This window comes from Myripristis murdjan, chromosome 22 (genome assembly GCF_902150065.1).
Source record: "Myripristis murdjan chromosome 22, fMyrMur1.1, whole genome shotgun sequence".
Lineage (NCBI taxonomy): Eukaryota > Metazoa > Chordata > Actinopteri > Holocentriformes > Holocentridae > Myripristis > Myripristis murdjan.
Window position 1 is genome coordinate 16366371 of NC_044001.1, and position 16214 is coordinate 16382584.

The 16214-nt window shown below is 41.5% G+C and overlaps 1 protein-coding gene across 1 annotated transcript in view; it reads right to left on the reverse strand.

Moving 5' to 3' along the window:
- mboat2a (membrane bound O-acyltransferase domain containing 2a) overlaps positions 1–15009 on the reverse strand; it is a 51002-nt gene extending 35993 nt beyond the window's left edge. The window contains exon 1 of the mRNA XM_030044962.1: positions 14375–15009. Coding sequence (XP_029900822.1) covers positions 14375–14458 — 84 coding nt within the window. The 5' untranslated portion in view covers positions 14459–15009. The remainder of the gene's footprint in view (positions 1–14374) is intronic.
- Positions 15010–16214: the final 1205 nt, after the last annotated feature.

Here is a 16214-nt window from a genome sequence, read left to right on the forward strand (position 1 = left end):
ATTGCTCGGCTCCCACTATCCCCTCCCTTTGCACAGTCCAGGTTTAGCGCCGCAAGACAAAAATAGTCCCTTTTGGAAAGAGCAGCACTCCTCCCCATTCTAGCCTAGCTCACAGGGACTAGTTTCTGTGTGTGTGTGTGTGTGTGTGTGTGTGTATCTGTTTGTGTGAGTGAGTCTACACAGAGCAGAAGATAAATTTAGACAGTCATTAGCATAAAGCTCTTTTTCCATGTCAGAGTTGCAACACAGTCCCCCTGCTATTGAGTGTGAGTGCGTGCACGTGTGCGTGCACACAGACCATGGTGCCCATCCTCTCATCTCATTTGCGTCAGCTCTAGTCCAGAATGACTCATGCAAATTCATGGCGCTGCTGACTGAGTGGCCTTAAATTTAAGACTCAGGTGCAACGTCGCAGTCTGTATTCAAAGCAAAGGGAGATGAGGCACTTTACATTATCCCCTCCCTTGAAAGTGCTGCATGCAAATAAAGAGGAAGGCAGCAAGAATAGAATACTTTCACTATTGGATTATCTATCAGTTATATTTCTGATTAATCAATTAATCATTTAGTCTATTTGATATATACTCCTAAGAAGTTAGCAGAGCCAAAAGCGATATTTTCATATTCCTTCATTAATCTGACCAGAAACCCCCCCTCCAAAAAAACATAAAAGTATTGAGTTTAAAATAATATGAAGAAAAGTGAGACAATTTTAAGTGTTCTAACCAAAGTTGTAATTAGCAAAATTTGAATGATCAATGAATTATTAAAGTAATATTTAATTTTCTGGCACAAAACCAATAAATCAACTGTTTCATTACTAATACACAGAAAGTGTATAGATACTCAGTATGTTCATCTTTTTGAGGAGAGCAGGGATATTCATTTCTGGCAAAAAACTGATAACGGCAAATGTTTACAAACACTATGATGTGTTAGGATGGAATGAGAGAGAGAGAGAGAGAGAGAGAGAGAGAGAAGGGAAGTGCAAGAGTCTTTTTACAAAATAATCTGCAAAATATCCAAATGGAAAGTGTAGGATGTTGTGCAATGATAAATTATTTATAGTCTATACTAATGTCGTGTTTCAGCTATTCCCCCACCGCTGCCTGTTCTGCATCTCTTCGTCTGTGCTGAATTATGTGAAGTGTACAAAAATACCATAGACCAGCCTTGACACAGAGCGGGGTGGCCATGCTGCAACTCAGCTGTCAATCAGAAACACAATCAGATGAAGGCAGAGAGAACGTAATGTAGCTCCAGGGTCAGCTGTCTACTCTCTGGCTCCTGTGCAATCTGTGGCTGAAGGGGAAAGGAGTAGGACGATGAGGGGAGAAGGGGTGTCAACCTGTGTGAGGCATCAAAAACATTCTCTCTCTCTCTCTCTCTCTCTCTCTCTCACACACACACACACACACCTCTGTAGGCAGACAGAGACTCAGGCAGTGTCATAACTTCTTTAGTCTGGCCCAATAACTGTGGCAGAAGCAGTCATGGCTCCCCAAGACTTTTGTATGTTTGTATGTTTGTATGTTTGTGTGTGTGTGTGTGTGTGTGTGTGTGTGTGTGTCTGAATCTTCAGTGCAACTACATAATGCTGACAGTATGAGAACAACAGCATTCTTGTTCCTTCCACCAATACAACTGAGCTTTGTAACATTGGCAAGCACCCCACGCACACACACACACATGCACACACACGACCGATTAAGGGAGCCTATTATTCTCATTTTGTAGCTCTGTATTTTTACTGGGAGTAGCGTTGCATGATTCACAGTTCACAAGAATCCTTACAGTATTTATCGTATACTGTCCCTTTATGCAGCCCAACAGCTCATCCTCTATCTGAAACAGGCCATTTTAGCTCCTCTCTCCTTTAGGCCCTCCTCCTCCCTGAAAACCTTTCTGATTGGCCAACTTCCGAAAGGCTACCCAGGTGCAGTCAATTAATGCCAGTGTGTTCAGGAAGTTCATTGAATAGAGTATAGAATAGCTGCATTGAATAGAATACAACCACTGTGAAACAATGAGAAGATAATGTTTTATTTCTCTAATTCACTACTTTGTTCTCATTACTGCTGCTCTCTCTCCTCATTCACTGTCTAGCTTGCTTGACCACCGCTACCCTCTTGCAAGCGCTCTTAGCTTGTTCGAATGCTCTGCCTGGAGCAGATGACCAAGAGGCATCAGCTTGTCACAAAAGTAGAACAAAACATGTCCATCCAAAAGGAAGAAAGGGTTAGGGGTTAGGTTTGACACTTTGATAAGTTCATCACCTCAGGTCAAGTCAAAAGCCTGTCTGGTGAGTGAGACACTGAAGCCATGAAGATGGAAACAATGGAAGAGTAGAAAAATGGGGGGACAAACGAGCTTTACAAATGGAAACAGGGATCTTTTTTTTCCCAGATGTTTTGGTTTGATTTCAACGAAACAACAGGCTGCTTAGAGTATTTTAAGCTCAGATAGAGTGCTGTGGATTTACTATGGTCCTTATCAGCTGGTTGAGTTGGAAATGATGAGAAATGTGCCATGCACAACTGAGCACCTGAAAGCAAACAGTACACACAGACACACACACACCTTTCAGGCAGCAGTGTGGCTCACTCCTCTCTGAGCTGATCCACAAATCCTAGTCAGGCTCTGTGGCCAGGCCGGCTATTAATAGCCAAACAATCAGCCATCCCCCAAAGGGCAGCCAGCAGCACTGGGCCAGAACCTGGTCCACAGTGTGAGAGTGTGTGTGTGTGTGTGTGTGTTCCTGCCATCTTGAAACATACAAACCCAACCCAAATGAAAATTACAGAGCTGCTTTTGGCTGCACACACATGTCATCTGTGCTCTGGACATTCTGGTGTCAAAATGCTCCATGGGAAAGAGGTACGGTGAAGTGTGCAGATGTAGTGAATGTGGTGAGGCACACTACACTTCATCTAGTGCGTCCTGCCATACTGATGGAATATACAAAACAAAAGAGGGACGGAGGCGTGGAGAGAAAGGAAGCAAGACAGAAATTGACAAAGGAGACTAAAAGGCAGAAAGAGAGATGTTATTGTACATTAGCCTACATTCCTCTATAGAAAAGTCCTCTTATCATGTATTTGTGTATGTGTGTGGGCCTTATTGACTCTGATTGCCAGCAATTGTCTCTCTACCCACGGCTGCAGACACATCTCTCTGTAGGCTCTGTCAAAGTCTTGCCTCTTTCACTGGCCATCCCCTGCATTTGCATTCTTCAAGGAGCATTGTACAACGCCTTCTTTTGATAATGCACATAACTCTGAGCAAACAACTGGTAACAGCAAAGCCATATGATTTATAATGTTTTACTGGCATTATTACAGGCCTCTTAGAGGGAGAGACAGACAGACAGACAGACAGACAGACAGACAGACAGACAGACAGAGACAGAGAAAGTGTCAGACTTCAATAATGAGCCTTAACATGAAATCTGGTCCAATTTGGAACCAACTCACAGCTGCCAATAGATATTAATGTTGTTTTCTTGGTTTACAGACATCACTAGAATGAATGAAAATGTACTAGAGCACTCTGTGGACACAAGGAGACAACAGCCACAGAAACAAGGAAGACAGTTCCAATTCAAGCTCTAAATTTCACAAAGCCTGTGCTGGGCCAGCTCAGTACACTGTCTCCATACATAGGAAGCCCCCCCCTGCCACCCAGTACAATATAGCAAACCCAGCCAAATGATCACTCCCCTAAAAAGGAAAAAAAAAAAGAAAATTCAATCTTGGAGACAGACTCTTGCTGACTCTTCAGCTGTTATATATCACCAATTTATGTTTATGATCACGTTTTGTAATTTAATTTCTCAGTGTGGCCATTTTCCATCAACTTGCCTCGCCTACTTCTACTTCAGTTAGTGATTTCCTTTATTTCCCAGAACAACTTGTAAAGGCACACCGAGAACACACATTCAGCTGTGGGTTATAAATATTGGTAGAGAGGTCCCAGTGGCTCACGCTGTAGAGTGCATACCACATATCAAGGCAAAGTCCTTAACGCAGCAGTCTGGGTTCAAATTCGAGCCAAGCCCTCTGTTGCATGTCATCTCCTCTCAACTATTGCTATCAAATAAAGCAGAAATGCTAAAAAACAACCTCTGACAAACTGTTGCTGCTGAATTTTCTCTCTGCTACCAGGCTCCACTGTAGTTGGGCTGGCAATATCTTGATATGGCATTGCGTGACCCTTATCATCTACATTTGGACACTCATCCAAAAAAAAACACCCCATCAAACAACAAAATGGACCAAGGATTTCAAGGTACATTCCCACTATCTTATTTAAAGCGTTATATGGTGGATTTTTCCTTTAGTGCTGCAATGCTAAGTTGAGAATTTGGTGTGAGAGGCTGGTGTAGCTGGGAGGCAGTGAGTCACAGCATTGTCTCACATTCTTGACCAAGGGCAAGGACACTGAGATACTGCATGGTCACCTCACCCTGTTCCATTCACACAGAGCTGCTGGGGGAAAAATCCTATTACTCATGACTGGAACAACCAGAGCTCTGGCACTAAGACTTGAGGCAGGTTGGAGATTTAAACCTTGATTCAATGTTTATTTGAACGTAAGGCCACAGCTGCTCATCTACCGTATATGGAGAGCATAAGGTCAGAGATTCAAAGTCAAGCCATGCATGCTGGGTCGAGATCCATTAAAACGGCTTTGAAAGCGTTCAGCCCTGAACAATGAAGGAGCACAATTCCTTCTGATCTCGAAGATCATCATCAGGACTCGCTTTCTCTACCACAGTAACCAAAAGGTGATCTTCTCTTCTTTTATTCATGCTCCTCTGATTGTGTTTCCAGTTTGCAGCACAGTCACACAGCAGATTGTGCCTTTGCTCATTTGGCTGTGCATGCCTCTGAAATGATTGACTTCAATGAGTTATTGTGAAACAAGCGTCCTCTGTAATGGCAAAGGACATCAGAGAGCTAGTACATAAGAAATTGGTGTGAGATCGTAACTTGAAAAATTTGCATAATGAGACTTTCACTGCCACATGCCCTACTGTCTTTGTTTTCCACTCCACACAAAAGAATTGAAATGAATTATCACTGAACATTTCATCCACTCTCTGGCTTTCTTTTTGTGGTCTAAACTCAAGATACATGATGGGTTGGACAAAATACTGTATCGATATGGACACTGTGATGTTGGATATGTGATAGTAGGATTTTGGATATCATAATATGATGGCATAAGCATTGTCTTTTTTTGCTTTTAAAGGCTGTATTAAAGTAAAGGGATGCAATTTTATCAACGTAATAGTTTGCTGTAGTTGTTCTGTTATTGTCATCTATCTGCCTCAGCATATCCACATTACTAACGATTGTTTATCAAAAACCTCATGTGTAAATACATAATGTAAGAAACTGATGTTGGTCTAATATCAACATCAGTCAAATATATTGTGATATTTGATTTTGTCCTTATTGCCCAGCCCCAGAGACAATTATTAGCCATTACTGAGCTCCCTTGAAATCAATTACATGCAATTACAGCCAAAAGAGCCTGGCAGCCTTGGGACAATAGGCCTATGATGTTATTCTGTCCAACAGAGCTACAAGTCAGCTCTCTAAACAGCTTCCTGTTCCAGCCATGACGGTCATGACAGCCAACTCTGGTAATTCCAGAGGAAACACACACATACAAGACAAGCTAAGCAAGTCTCTAATCAGATTGGCCCATAGCACACAGATAGCCTAAGTGGCTTTTACTAGTTCATTTCCAATGATGTTTTTGTGACAGACATCCTCATAACAAAACTAACAGCAAAACCGATGTAGGGTGTGTAAAGCCTCTTCAAAAACCCATGACTAGATCACTGGCCTTTGTGCCAATCCTCAACAGTAAAATATGTGCCACATCTCACGCGTATTCTGCCAAATTCCACCAAGAGGCCAGGGTTATAAAAGGCATTTTCTCTGCTCCTTAGTTCAGTTTGGATCACCATGAGGCAGAGTATTTTAACAAGGAAGTCAACAGATCAAAAATAAGATTGACTTAGCAGCCGTAAGCCTGCAAGGCGGAGCCCCTAAATATGGCATGAGATAATGTATCAGCATATCATCAACATTCCAAATTTGTAACATGAGTTTGTGCGTACAAAGGGAAATGGTACTGATTGTGGGTAAGAAACACACCATATCCCTGGATTTGGCAAACACTATCCAAAAGAAGGAGCATACAGTCAGTTGCTATGATACAGCTTGCATGCAAAAGTGCAGGATGGTGTGCTAAGAGTGAGGAGACAACCTTTAAACAACAGATCTTTTCACATGGCTAAACACTCTGGGGGGAATCTGCCCTGAAGTACTCAGAACTCCATTTGTAATTGCTCACATCCACAATAGAGGCTTTACAAATACTGCGCAATTTCCAATAAAAATCCACTCAAAATCCAGTACTCAACACTCCACAGTGATGTTGGAGTATTTGAACTCACCGCGGCAGAGAAGCCAGGTTTTTTGTAATGTTACAGTAGACTGTAAATGCTAGGCTAATGTTACGTAAGCCTGTTAAGTAACTGGCATTTGCTGGCTGGGTGAATGTGCTGTGGTTGTTCCACCATGGTAATGCTAAGATATGTCACCAGTGACAGCATCAACTTCCCTAAATCTTCACTCAAAGAGCAGCCAGATCAAGCCCCTACATGTATTTTTTTTCTTTTGTGGTTTGTTTGTTTGTTTTATAGAGCCTTACTGTGGAATGTTAGTTTTATCATTGAGCTATTATCCTTAAGTCATACAGTTTGGTTTGGAAAAAAATCTGACTATTGTCTTTTACATGCAAAGGAAATTACATTATTTCCCTTAGCTGGTCACTGAGAGAATGATATAAAAAAGATGAGGAAGGTGAGTTTCAACAGACGAGGATATATTTTCTGCTTAAGTACTGACAGCACCTCTATAAAGTTATGCTCATTTGGGGATAAAACAGACCGAGTCCATAAATAGTAATTGTCAGTTATGCAGATCGTGTACATATGCCTGTACATCCAAGATTAGAGTCTTGGTTTTCTTGCTTTTACTTTAGAAGTAAGTTGTACATGTCCACAAACGCTAACTGATCACCAAGGGAAATATTCATATAAAATATTGAACTGAATGGCACTCATCTCAAGGCATTGTTCCTCTTTGTTGTGCAAGTGCTCAAGTTCAAGGAAATCAACTGCAGAGGGCCCTGAGGTGTAAACATCTTGAATCAATTCCACATTTAGCAGCTGAACTTTTCAGATGACATCGCAACTTGCACTTAGAAACAATCAATAGCCAGATTGACTTTTTATTGGAGCATACAGGCACTGAAGTATAAGCGGATGGCAGCCTGGGACTGTGTCCGAGTCTCTCTCTGCTCCTGTCATGAGTTTAATACAAGGCAAATCATCTCAATTCCCTTACTGACTTACCTCAGTGGGGTTGACAACGCAAAGTCACACAGCAATAAATATTCATGTCTTTTCATCTGAATTAGATGCATATCTTACATCCCATCAGATTCCTGGACAAATATGGTGACTGAATGACCGTGATGGCTGTTGCTTATAGCTTTCAGTTTTTTGGGAAAAAATGTCAGCCAAGATGCTAGAGGCTTGGCCTGAAATTATACAGTTCATAAACTGTAAAAAGATTTGATGACTGTCTACCAACTGTTGCAAGCATTTCAGAATAATGACTAAACTGCCATGGCCTATCAGAAGCCACCTGCTTCAGTCTAAAACCCAGCAGAAAATCCTCAAGGCTGAGACTGCTAGGATATATCTGCACTCTAACACTACTTTAACATTAGATACATCTCGCTGCTTGGCCTGCAAGGTGATTTGAAGCTGGAAATATGGTCTTTCCTACTATAAATTCAAATCGACACTACAAGCTGAAAGTAAACGCATTTTAGCATGGAATGAGAACACCCAGAGTACACCCACAGTAATTTGTAGATCCTTTGATATGGGAACATCACATAGCTCAGAGGTTAGAAACCTGTCTTTCTCATGCATGTATGTGGCTGTGTTTGGCAGCTGCAGATACAGAAAGTGAGTCTAAAACTTGCAGCTTAGCACAATAAATCACTGTATGAGGGAACTTCCTGAACCACAGCCAGGGCTGCTGTGGTAATGGCAGTGAGATTAGATAGTTTGTTTTCTTTCCAAAACTATGGTAACATAACATAGTATGTCATTCCATGGATTAATGCCTTATAGTATCATAAGTGCATTTGTCATTTCCCTACATGGAAATGAACTCACAACTGCGGCAGTGTTTTATGTTATTGTATTACATTGCTCCACCCATTACACAATGAGAGAATGCTAAATGTTACTAGGCAAAACTATAAATACTTAAATAATGTCAAACCTGGGGAAGAAAAAAATAAATGACTTTTAGGAGAGACACTGGAGAGCAACTCTGACCAGGAAGGTTTCAAGGCTGACCTTAGTCTGTGGTGGAGCAGCAAGTTATCTATCTCATTATTACGTAAAAACCTAAATCCAATCAATACACTTTATTTACCTTCATCCCCAATACACTGCTCACAGATACAATTTTATTTGCTCTGGGCAAATATAAGGATGGCAGGATTCAAAGCCAGCTATGTAAACTGTGTGACAGTGTCACAGTCTGTTTCTGCTTTCCTAATTCTTTTTTTGTTCCTCTCCTTACATGCAAAAGAGAAAATTCATTAAAACATGATCAGAAACTCAATCTGTATGAAAAACAGCTTGTTTGCTTCTTCTGCGTTTGCCCATTATTAGCCACATAAAAATGTTATCATTATGACCAAGACTTGCCATATTCCCCAGGAGTAATCACACATGCTCGTGCTGATTGTGCAACGTAATAATGGCAGCAACCAGCAGTGCTCCATTAGAGGGAGTCAAGGGGAGGAGAAATCAATTGTAGGGATAAGACTCCCCAGAGGGCGGCCAATTAAAGACAGAGGGGAAGCAAAGAAACTCTGACAGGACCTGAGGGCTGAGAGTGGAGAGCTCTGGGGACTCAGACGAAAACAGGGGAGCCTCCAGTGAAGCCAAAAGGGATCTGAGCCTTAGATTTTTAGGCAAAGCTCAGCAAAATATCACTTATTGCAAGCTGAGGTTAATATAAGGGTTAGAGAGTGGGTTAGCAGGGGTCACCAGCCTGATAGTTTCAAAAGCATCAACAGATGAGGTTACAAGTTGGAGTGACCTCAGAGTAAGGACACACAGATATGTTTTTTGAGGCTGATATTGAAATCTGATATTGGCCCACCCATACTGGTGGATACTGTTACCAACATACATTTGTAAAAACTGTAATACAAATGCATGTACAAAGCTTGACCTTTACAGGCCTGACTAGAGAGTTTAACAAAAGGCCATGATAGTTTCACTCTAGTTTCTCTTCTCGATCAAGTGACACACAAGTGCTAATTTTACAATACGACAACTATCCACAGAAACAATCATATTTGACCAATACCATTACTGTTTTTAAAGCGGATATCCGCTGACACAAATATATCAATCAATCCCTGCTTTGAGCATCCCAATATCTACAGTGAGGGCAAATGCTCTGTTGTGACTACTTTTTATTGCTTATATCAAAACTCAGTTAAACTCAGGTTAACCAAGGCATTTGCTTTGCTTGACTTATACCACTTACTTGAGGGAACTGACAGTGGCTTGAATATGAGGGCAGGACAGTAGGAGTCAAACTGACAGCACAGAGTGGGCCCAGGAGCCTGAGGCACAATAGCCTGATGGCAAGTGCAGCAGCAGCAACAAAAGAAGGATTGTTATCATGATGAAAGACGTGGTCGTTGACTGTGACAAACTGCAATCCAATATATCACATAAACAGTGGACTGATTGTTCAGCTGGCCAGTGAGCACTTTGTGACCACAGGATGCAAAGCAGCCCGGCCTGTAAACTGTGAACTTGTACCCAGAAGACTTCACCTTTAAGATCCAACCAAGAGACGAGGAGTGATGTAAATCACTGCCTTGCCATTTTACCACAGGATATAATCTCTTACTTCTCAGCAGCCACACTATGCGTACACACTGATACTGATAACTAGTAACTGATTAATTGAGAAATGGGAGCTTCACTCCTGGTGAAACTCTCATTTCATTTCCCATCACTTTAAAGTCAGTTTTGCAAAATTGCGTAATCCAATCAGATGCTGCGCTAAGGTCTTGAGGGTTAAGATGCAGCTGTCCCTAGCATCTGCAGTTTAAAGAAAATAGTAAACTTGAGCAGTGCAGACCATGTGCTATGCAGTGATCCAAAACCCAAATGAAACTTGTCAAATCTCAAACCTCTTGACTGAGAAAGTTACTTAATTTGCAGCTGCTTTCATTATGACCTCAAAGAAATGGTAATGGGAAACAGGCCTGGGTCTAAAGAGGATCTTTTGCTTTTGAGGAGTGGCTGAACAAGTGGGTGTTGAAAGCGAAAGGGGGGGAAGAACAGATAAGTAACACTGTCAAGGATTTCTTTTAGGAACACTGTTGAGAAAAAGTCTAAGAGGACAAGTTCATATTGAAAATGATCTCCACCAAGATCATGAGAAGCAGTCAAAACTAAACACAGAATTAGACATTTAATTTTGAGAATAATATATACCTTTTTATATAACTTTTTATACAAAAAAAAAAAAAAAAAAATCACAAAACACCTCATAAGAACACATCTGGACTACAGAGCATGAAAGGGGTGTGTTTACTGTACACAATAATGCAGGAGGGGGCCTAATACGCTAATAAGCTGTGCAAACAGCAGAAGACAAGGTGCGAGGGGAAAGTGTGTGTGTGTGTGTGTGTGTGTGTGTGTGTGTGTGTGTGTGTGTGTGTGTGTGCGTGTGTGTATGTTTGTGTGTGACAGAAAGAGAAACAGAGAGCTAGAGAGCGAGACAGGGAGAGGGAGGAGGATGGTGTCAGTTCAGATTTCACAGCTCCCATTATAGCTCTGACACAAGCCAGTACAGAGGCCTGTCACTCCCATGGGAAACATGTACAGTCCTAACAAAATAGAGCACATAGACATGCACACACACACACACACATACAGTGTTACAGTGTTTTAAAAATCAATCCCAGTGGACCACACAGATCATACTGTATATGAGTGGCTGTATTTTTTTCCCATGGTGTTGACAGCATCGCTGGCCCAGCTGGACACCCTGCTGTCAGGAAACGAACAAGCTGCATGGCCACACAGGTGACATCTGTCCAGCAGAGTGGTGGGAGTGTGACAGTCCAAGATTATGTGTCTCGACTGTACCATCTATTGTCCTTTACTCACCCCGCGGCCATTCAAATATCATAGGTAGAGCTGCACCAGTTTCTCAAATAATTAAAAATTTGCCAACTGTTAAATTTATTGCCAACAATTTTGATAATCACTGAGTCATTTTTGAGAAGAAAATTTCCAAATTCCCTGATTTCCAGCTCCTAAAACTGAATATTATCTTTTTAATCCTCTATGAAAGTAAACTAAGTATGTTTGGGCTGTGGGACAAAACAAGAGATATGAGGACGTCAAGTCTGACTGTGGGAAATTGTGATCAACAATTTTCACCATTTTGTCAAATTGAATAATTTGACAAACTAGCAAAACGTGTTGTTTTATGTACTTTAGCGCAACCAAGGTATTTGAAAACACTCAATGATGCTATAGGATGCAAAAATACAACGCAATACAAAATAAGGCTCTCCAAATCATCAAGAATAATTATAGTGATACATAATGAAAGGTGACGATGTCAGGATTGTAATTTTAGCCGTAACCATGCAGCCCTGATGTAGTGAGCATTTGGTAGGGACCAATGCTAAATAGTGCAGACTACAAGGTCCTCAAACCACAGCAGTTTCTCTTGCAGCCACCATATTGAGTAATGAAAGCTGAGCAACTAATGCACAGTTTGATCTCACATGAGTTTGGGGTTACTTCTAATCACCTATACAAATCCCTGCACACTGTGTTATGCCAATAATTCAGTTATTCTTTTCCCCTCTTGGAGTGGTTAAATACTGCATAATTTCTTTGGGAGATACCTTTTTTTAAATTTTGATTGGAAGTGAAACTTGAATTTTAACAGAGTAACATATCTTACAGTGTTTTATTTCTACCCTGAATCAGTGTACATAAATATAGGGTAGAGGAGATCCCTGGAAACAAGAGTTCCTGGCTGTGCAACATTCCCAGCAGAGGCTTGGACAATAGGTGTGCAGAAATATGATGAAGCATTCCAGTCTGCACATGCAGGAAGGAGGGACTTGGATCAAAGAATCAAAGAGGCTGGGATAGGCTTTTTGTATGAACCGTGAGAAAAATGAAGGGTTATGTCATTCAGTAGTTCTGCACAAAGCCTGCAGAGCTCAGACAAGCAGGCTTCCCTACACAAAATCCTTAAAATATATAATCCTATCTTTTCATGAGGTTTCAGCCACAGACTCAGACCTCCTCCGATGCACACAATTGCAATCTCAGGTGTGCTGAACAAGAGTTTTCTTGGCTCCAATGGGAACGGTGCGATGAGTCATTCAGGTATCTGTAAGCTCAAGGTGTGCACGCTTAAGTGCTTGTCAGTCTGAGGAAACAGACTAATCTGTATGCAACCCGGATGTGATAAGACCACACAATAAAAGAATAAGAGGAAAAGAGGGGTCATTCTGCTGCCAATGGCATGTGGCAATAACGCACACAAAAAAGATATGCAAGCACTAGAAGAGAAGGGAGCAAGTATATCTGAGCCAGTTTGTGAGACAAAATGTATTGCTAGCTTGGCTCTGCACTGGGGTTATTCAAACTGATGGTGCCATTTGGCAAGAGAACATGACGGTGGGTTTCATAGAGCTCATACCGCACTGAGAAACATAAATGCAGCTTCTCTCTGGGGCAAAATTTACTTTTTGCTATAACAGTTTGAGAGAACATTGCCTGCAGCTCATATAACAAAAAGATATGTCTGTAAATGAAGTCAGCTTGGTGTTTGTAGGGACGTTTAAGATTCCACAATGTGAAAACACAGAAATCATAAGGCGGTACAATTACCTACAAACTGGTGATGGCAGAGATTATGAGATCACCAGTGAGATGGGGAGGGAAAGAGAAGGATTTTTTTTTTTTGGCTTGACGAGCTTTCAAAAGCTAGTCTATTGACTCATGGTGAACTGAGATGAGTGGACATTACCACAATCAACCCACAGGCCATCTCCAGAGCAAAGGCTTTGATACCACTGTTGTGGAAACACACTCTGTACATATTTGTGCACAAGTGTTTGAGCAGGTAGGTAGGAGCGGTGTGTATGTGTAGATGTGTGTAATGTTTACATAGCATAAAGTTGCACAGACATTGCACTAATCCAGTCATAATGCCAGATGGACCACACCTAGTTACACAAGCCATTTTGAGTGCTGCTGCACAGCCTTGAAAAGGTGGCCGTGGAAGTTGTAATGTAAGATTTCAGATGAGTAATACATTTGGCAGAGACACTAGTGTCAGCTGAGCAAATTCAAAAGATTTGTAATGGTGATACAGGCCTGATTTATGACCATATGCCTTGCTCGTTTATCAATTCCTTTTGATCACATTTGGGCTTGAAAAAGTCTTCAAGTGCACAAATTCTTAACCTGTGAATTTGCAAAAGGAACCTAACTTCTAGGAGAAACCACAACTTCTTCAACATGGACAGAGCCTCTGCAAACACGAGTGCATTGCTTGATTTTGTCCAAACGGAGGGCAAGTCTCAGGCAGCTGTGAATAAATAATGAACGGGTCCTAGGTGAAGCATGTAAATGTATCATTAAGAATTCATCACAAATGAAGATGAAGCCAATGGCCCAACATGCTGCATGTACACTTCACACCACAGACTCCCCATTTGACAATGAAGGTAATGACCAACTGAGAGGCTGAAGATCACAGTAGAAACCTCAGATCACAGCAATCACCAAGGCCTACACCTCATTCGGTTGTGCTAACTTCAATAAATGCCACAAATAGTAAAATTAAACTAATTTTCATTTTGCTGGGGACCTAATGGAAATCCTTCATGGGCCCGCAGAGGTCCTCGGACATCAATTTGGAAGCCACTTGATGGCCCTGAGCCCACCGAACAGGATGAGACAAAAGACACCCAGCATGCCTGACTAGCTGATGCTACCATCAGTGATTTTGTCTGCTCATTGTCAAAACACCGAAATATCTGCCCATTGTAACGCACATCATGTTAGCTAACGCTTTGGCGGTGTGCATCACTGCACCGTGCTACATCTAACGTTATATATGCTAGCGTAACAGGCCATATAGGATTGATCTCGGATGAATGATGGACCAAAATCCTCTTTATCTAAAAAACATACCTGGTCTAGAGGGAGATTGATAATTTCGCTGATTGGCTGCAGCAGAGTGGATCCAGTGCAGGATGCTGTCGTTTGGGTAGCCATGCTCGGTTGGGGTCCGTGAATCCTTTCTCTCCTTCTGTGATTCACTCCTCTTCCTCCACGGCTGCTCCGATGATAACTAAACCGCTGCTGCTGTTGCTGTTGTTGCGACGGACTGGACGGCTGTCATCCACAGATCCACCAGAGCTCCGAGGCGAAGCAAGAGGTTTCACTCCTACCTGCTTTCCTGCTTTTCCTCCTCGTTTAAATCTTGATAACAATGACACTGCTCCTGTTCTTTTTTTTAAGCTAGTAGTCGACGGTCTTAAATTCGGTGTTTTTTCCTGCTAGCGGCTCGTTGGACTGAACCAAACACTGTAACGGTTAACGCCTTGGCAAGTTTTTAAATAGCTTTTGAAAAAACGGTTTCTGTCTCGCGCATTGACAGTAACGTGATGTCTGGTGTCAATAATCAATATTTTCGACTGTTTTTTTTTTTGTTTTTTGCATAGATTAGCCACTGTATTGACGGGTGGTTAGCTCATCCAATTTTTAAAACAGCTGTACGCTGTTCCGGTCAAAGGTTTCCACACGCTGGAATAGGATGTGACCTATCTTGATTTTTAGGCAGCTTTGGCGAGCATAAAAATGGTGATAGTGTGGGTGGAGAGATGGCGGCCCAGCCCCCATAATAACCCTGAATTTTGACCTATCGTGGAGAGAAAGTGAATTCTCATCAGCCAATCACGTGTGTGGAAATGGCACCAGCATCTTGATTTACAACCCAAGAGGCAAATTGAATTTGACCTGAACGGGGTTGCATGTAAGCCCCCTCCCACACAGCACTCCACATGCAGGAGAGATGTGTGACGTAGGGAGGGGCATTTTGCAGGATGCATCTGTGCAAAAAAAGAAAAAAAGAAAAAAGAAAGGCTACAATGGACCCAGTGAGGGCCTGCTTAAGTGAACTGCAAGGTCTGCATCTGTACCATCTGTCGGCATGACTCTCTTGCGTCAGAGCCCGATCACATGGGTTTTGTAATTGGTGCCAATAGTGCAAAAATATCCGCATGCACTTGAGAATAATTTTAAAGATAAGATTTGAAGCATGCAAAAACTGCCCAAAATGTAGTTGCATATGTGGGTGATTTTTGGAAACATGAACGGCCAGCTATATTTTGGATACAATTATATGTACTTTTTCAACAAAGAAGGACACCAAGAAATATTTACTGTGTCTAAAAGCAGAATTATATCTGCTTCTAAATTATATCTGCATGTAATTGCCTTTTGTACGTTTTAAACATATGTCTGTGTCAAATGCACAGCCAAACTGCAGAGCAAGATTACATTGGTGGGTGGGTAAACATGATACAATGAGAAGAATACTCTGGTGGGACTGGATCTGAAGAGAATGAAAATGCAGCCAGGACAAATATCAATAGAAATGAAAATGTGTGTTCTTGGACAGAATGAGGATTACTGTGAATGAAAATTAAACGTCTGTATTGTAAACACTCATATAACTGTTAGTTACTAGAATGATTATGCAAGCGCCCTCTGGAAGTTATATGTCGTCAGGCTTTTATTCGTCTTTGTCTGTGAGCGCCATCTAGAGGTTTTCCTCCAAATTTGATGGAATGCTTGGCAGACCTCTGTTTTAGATGCATGCTGCCGATTATTCACAAAAAAAAATGTCAAAATGAAATTGTTCAAAATGAAAGACATGAACATCTCTTTGTACAATTTATAATGTCATCAAACAGTGCATTCTGTGATTTAGAAATTTACCAGGGTTTATTCTTTTTTTTTCCTCTAA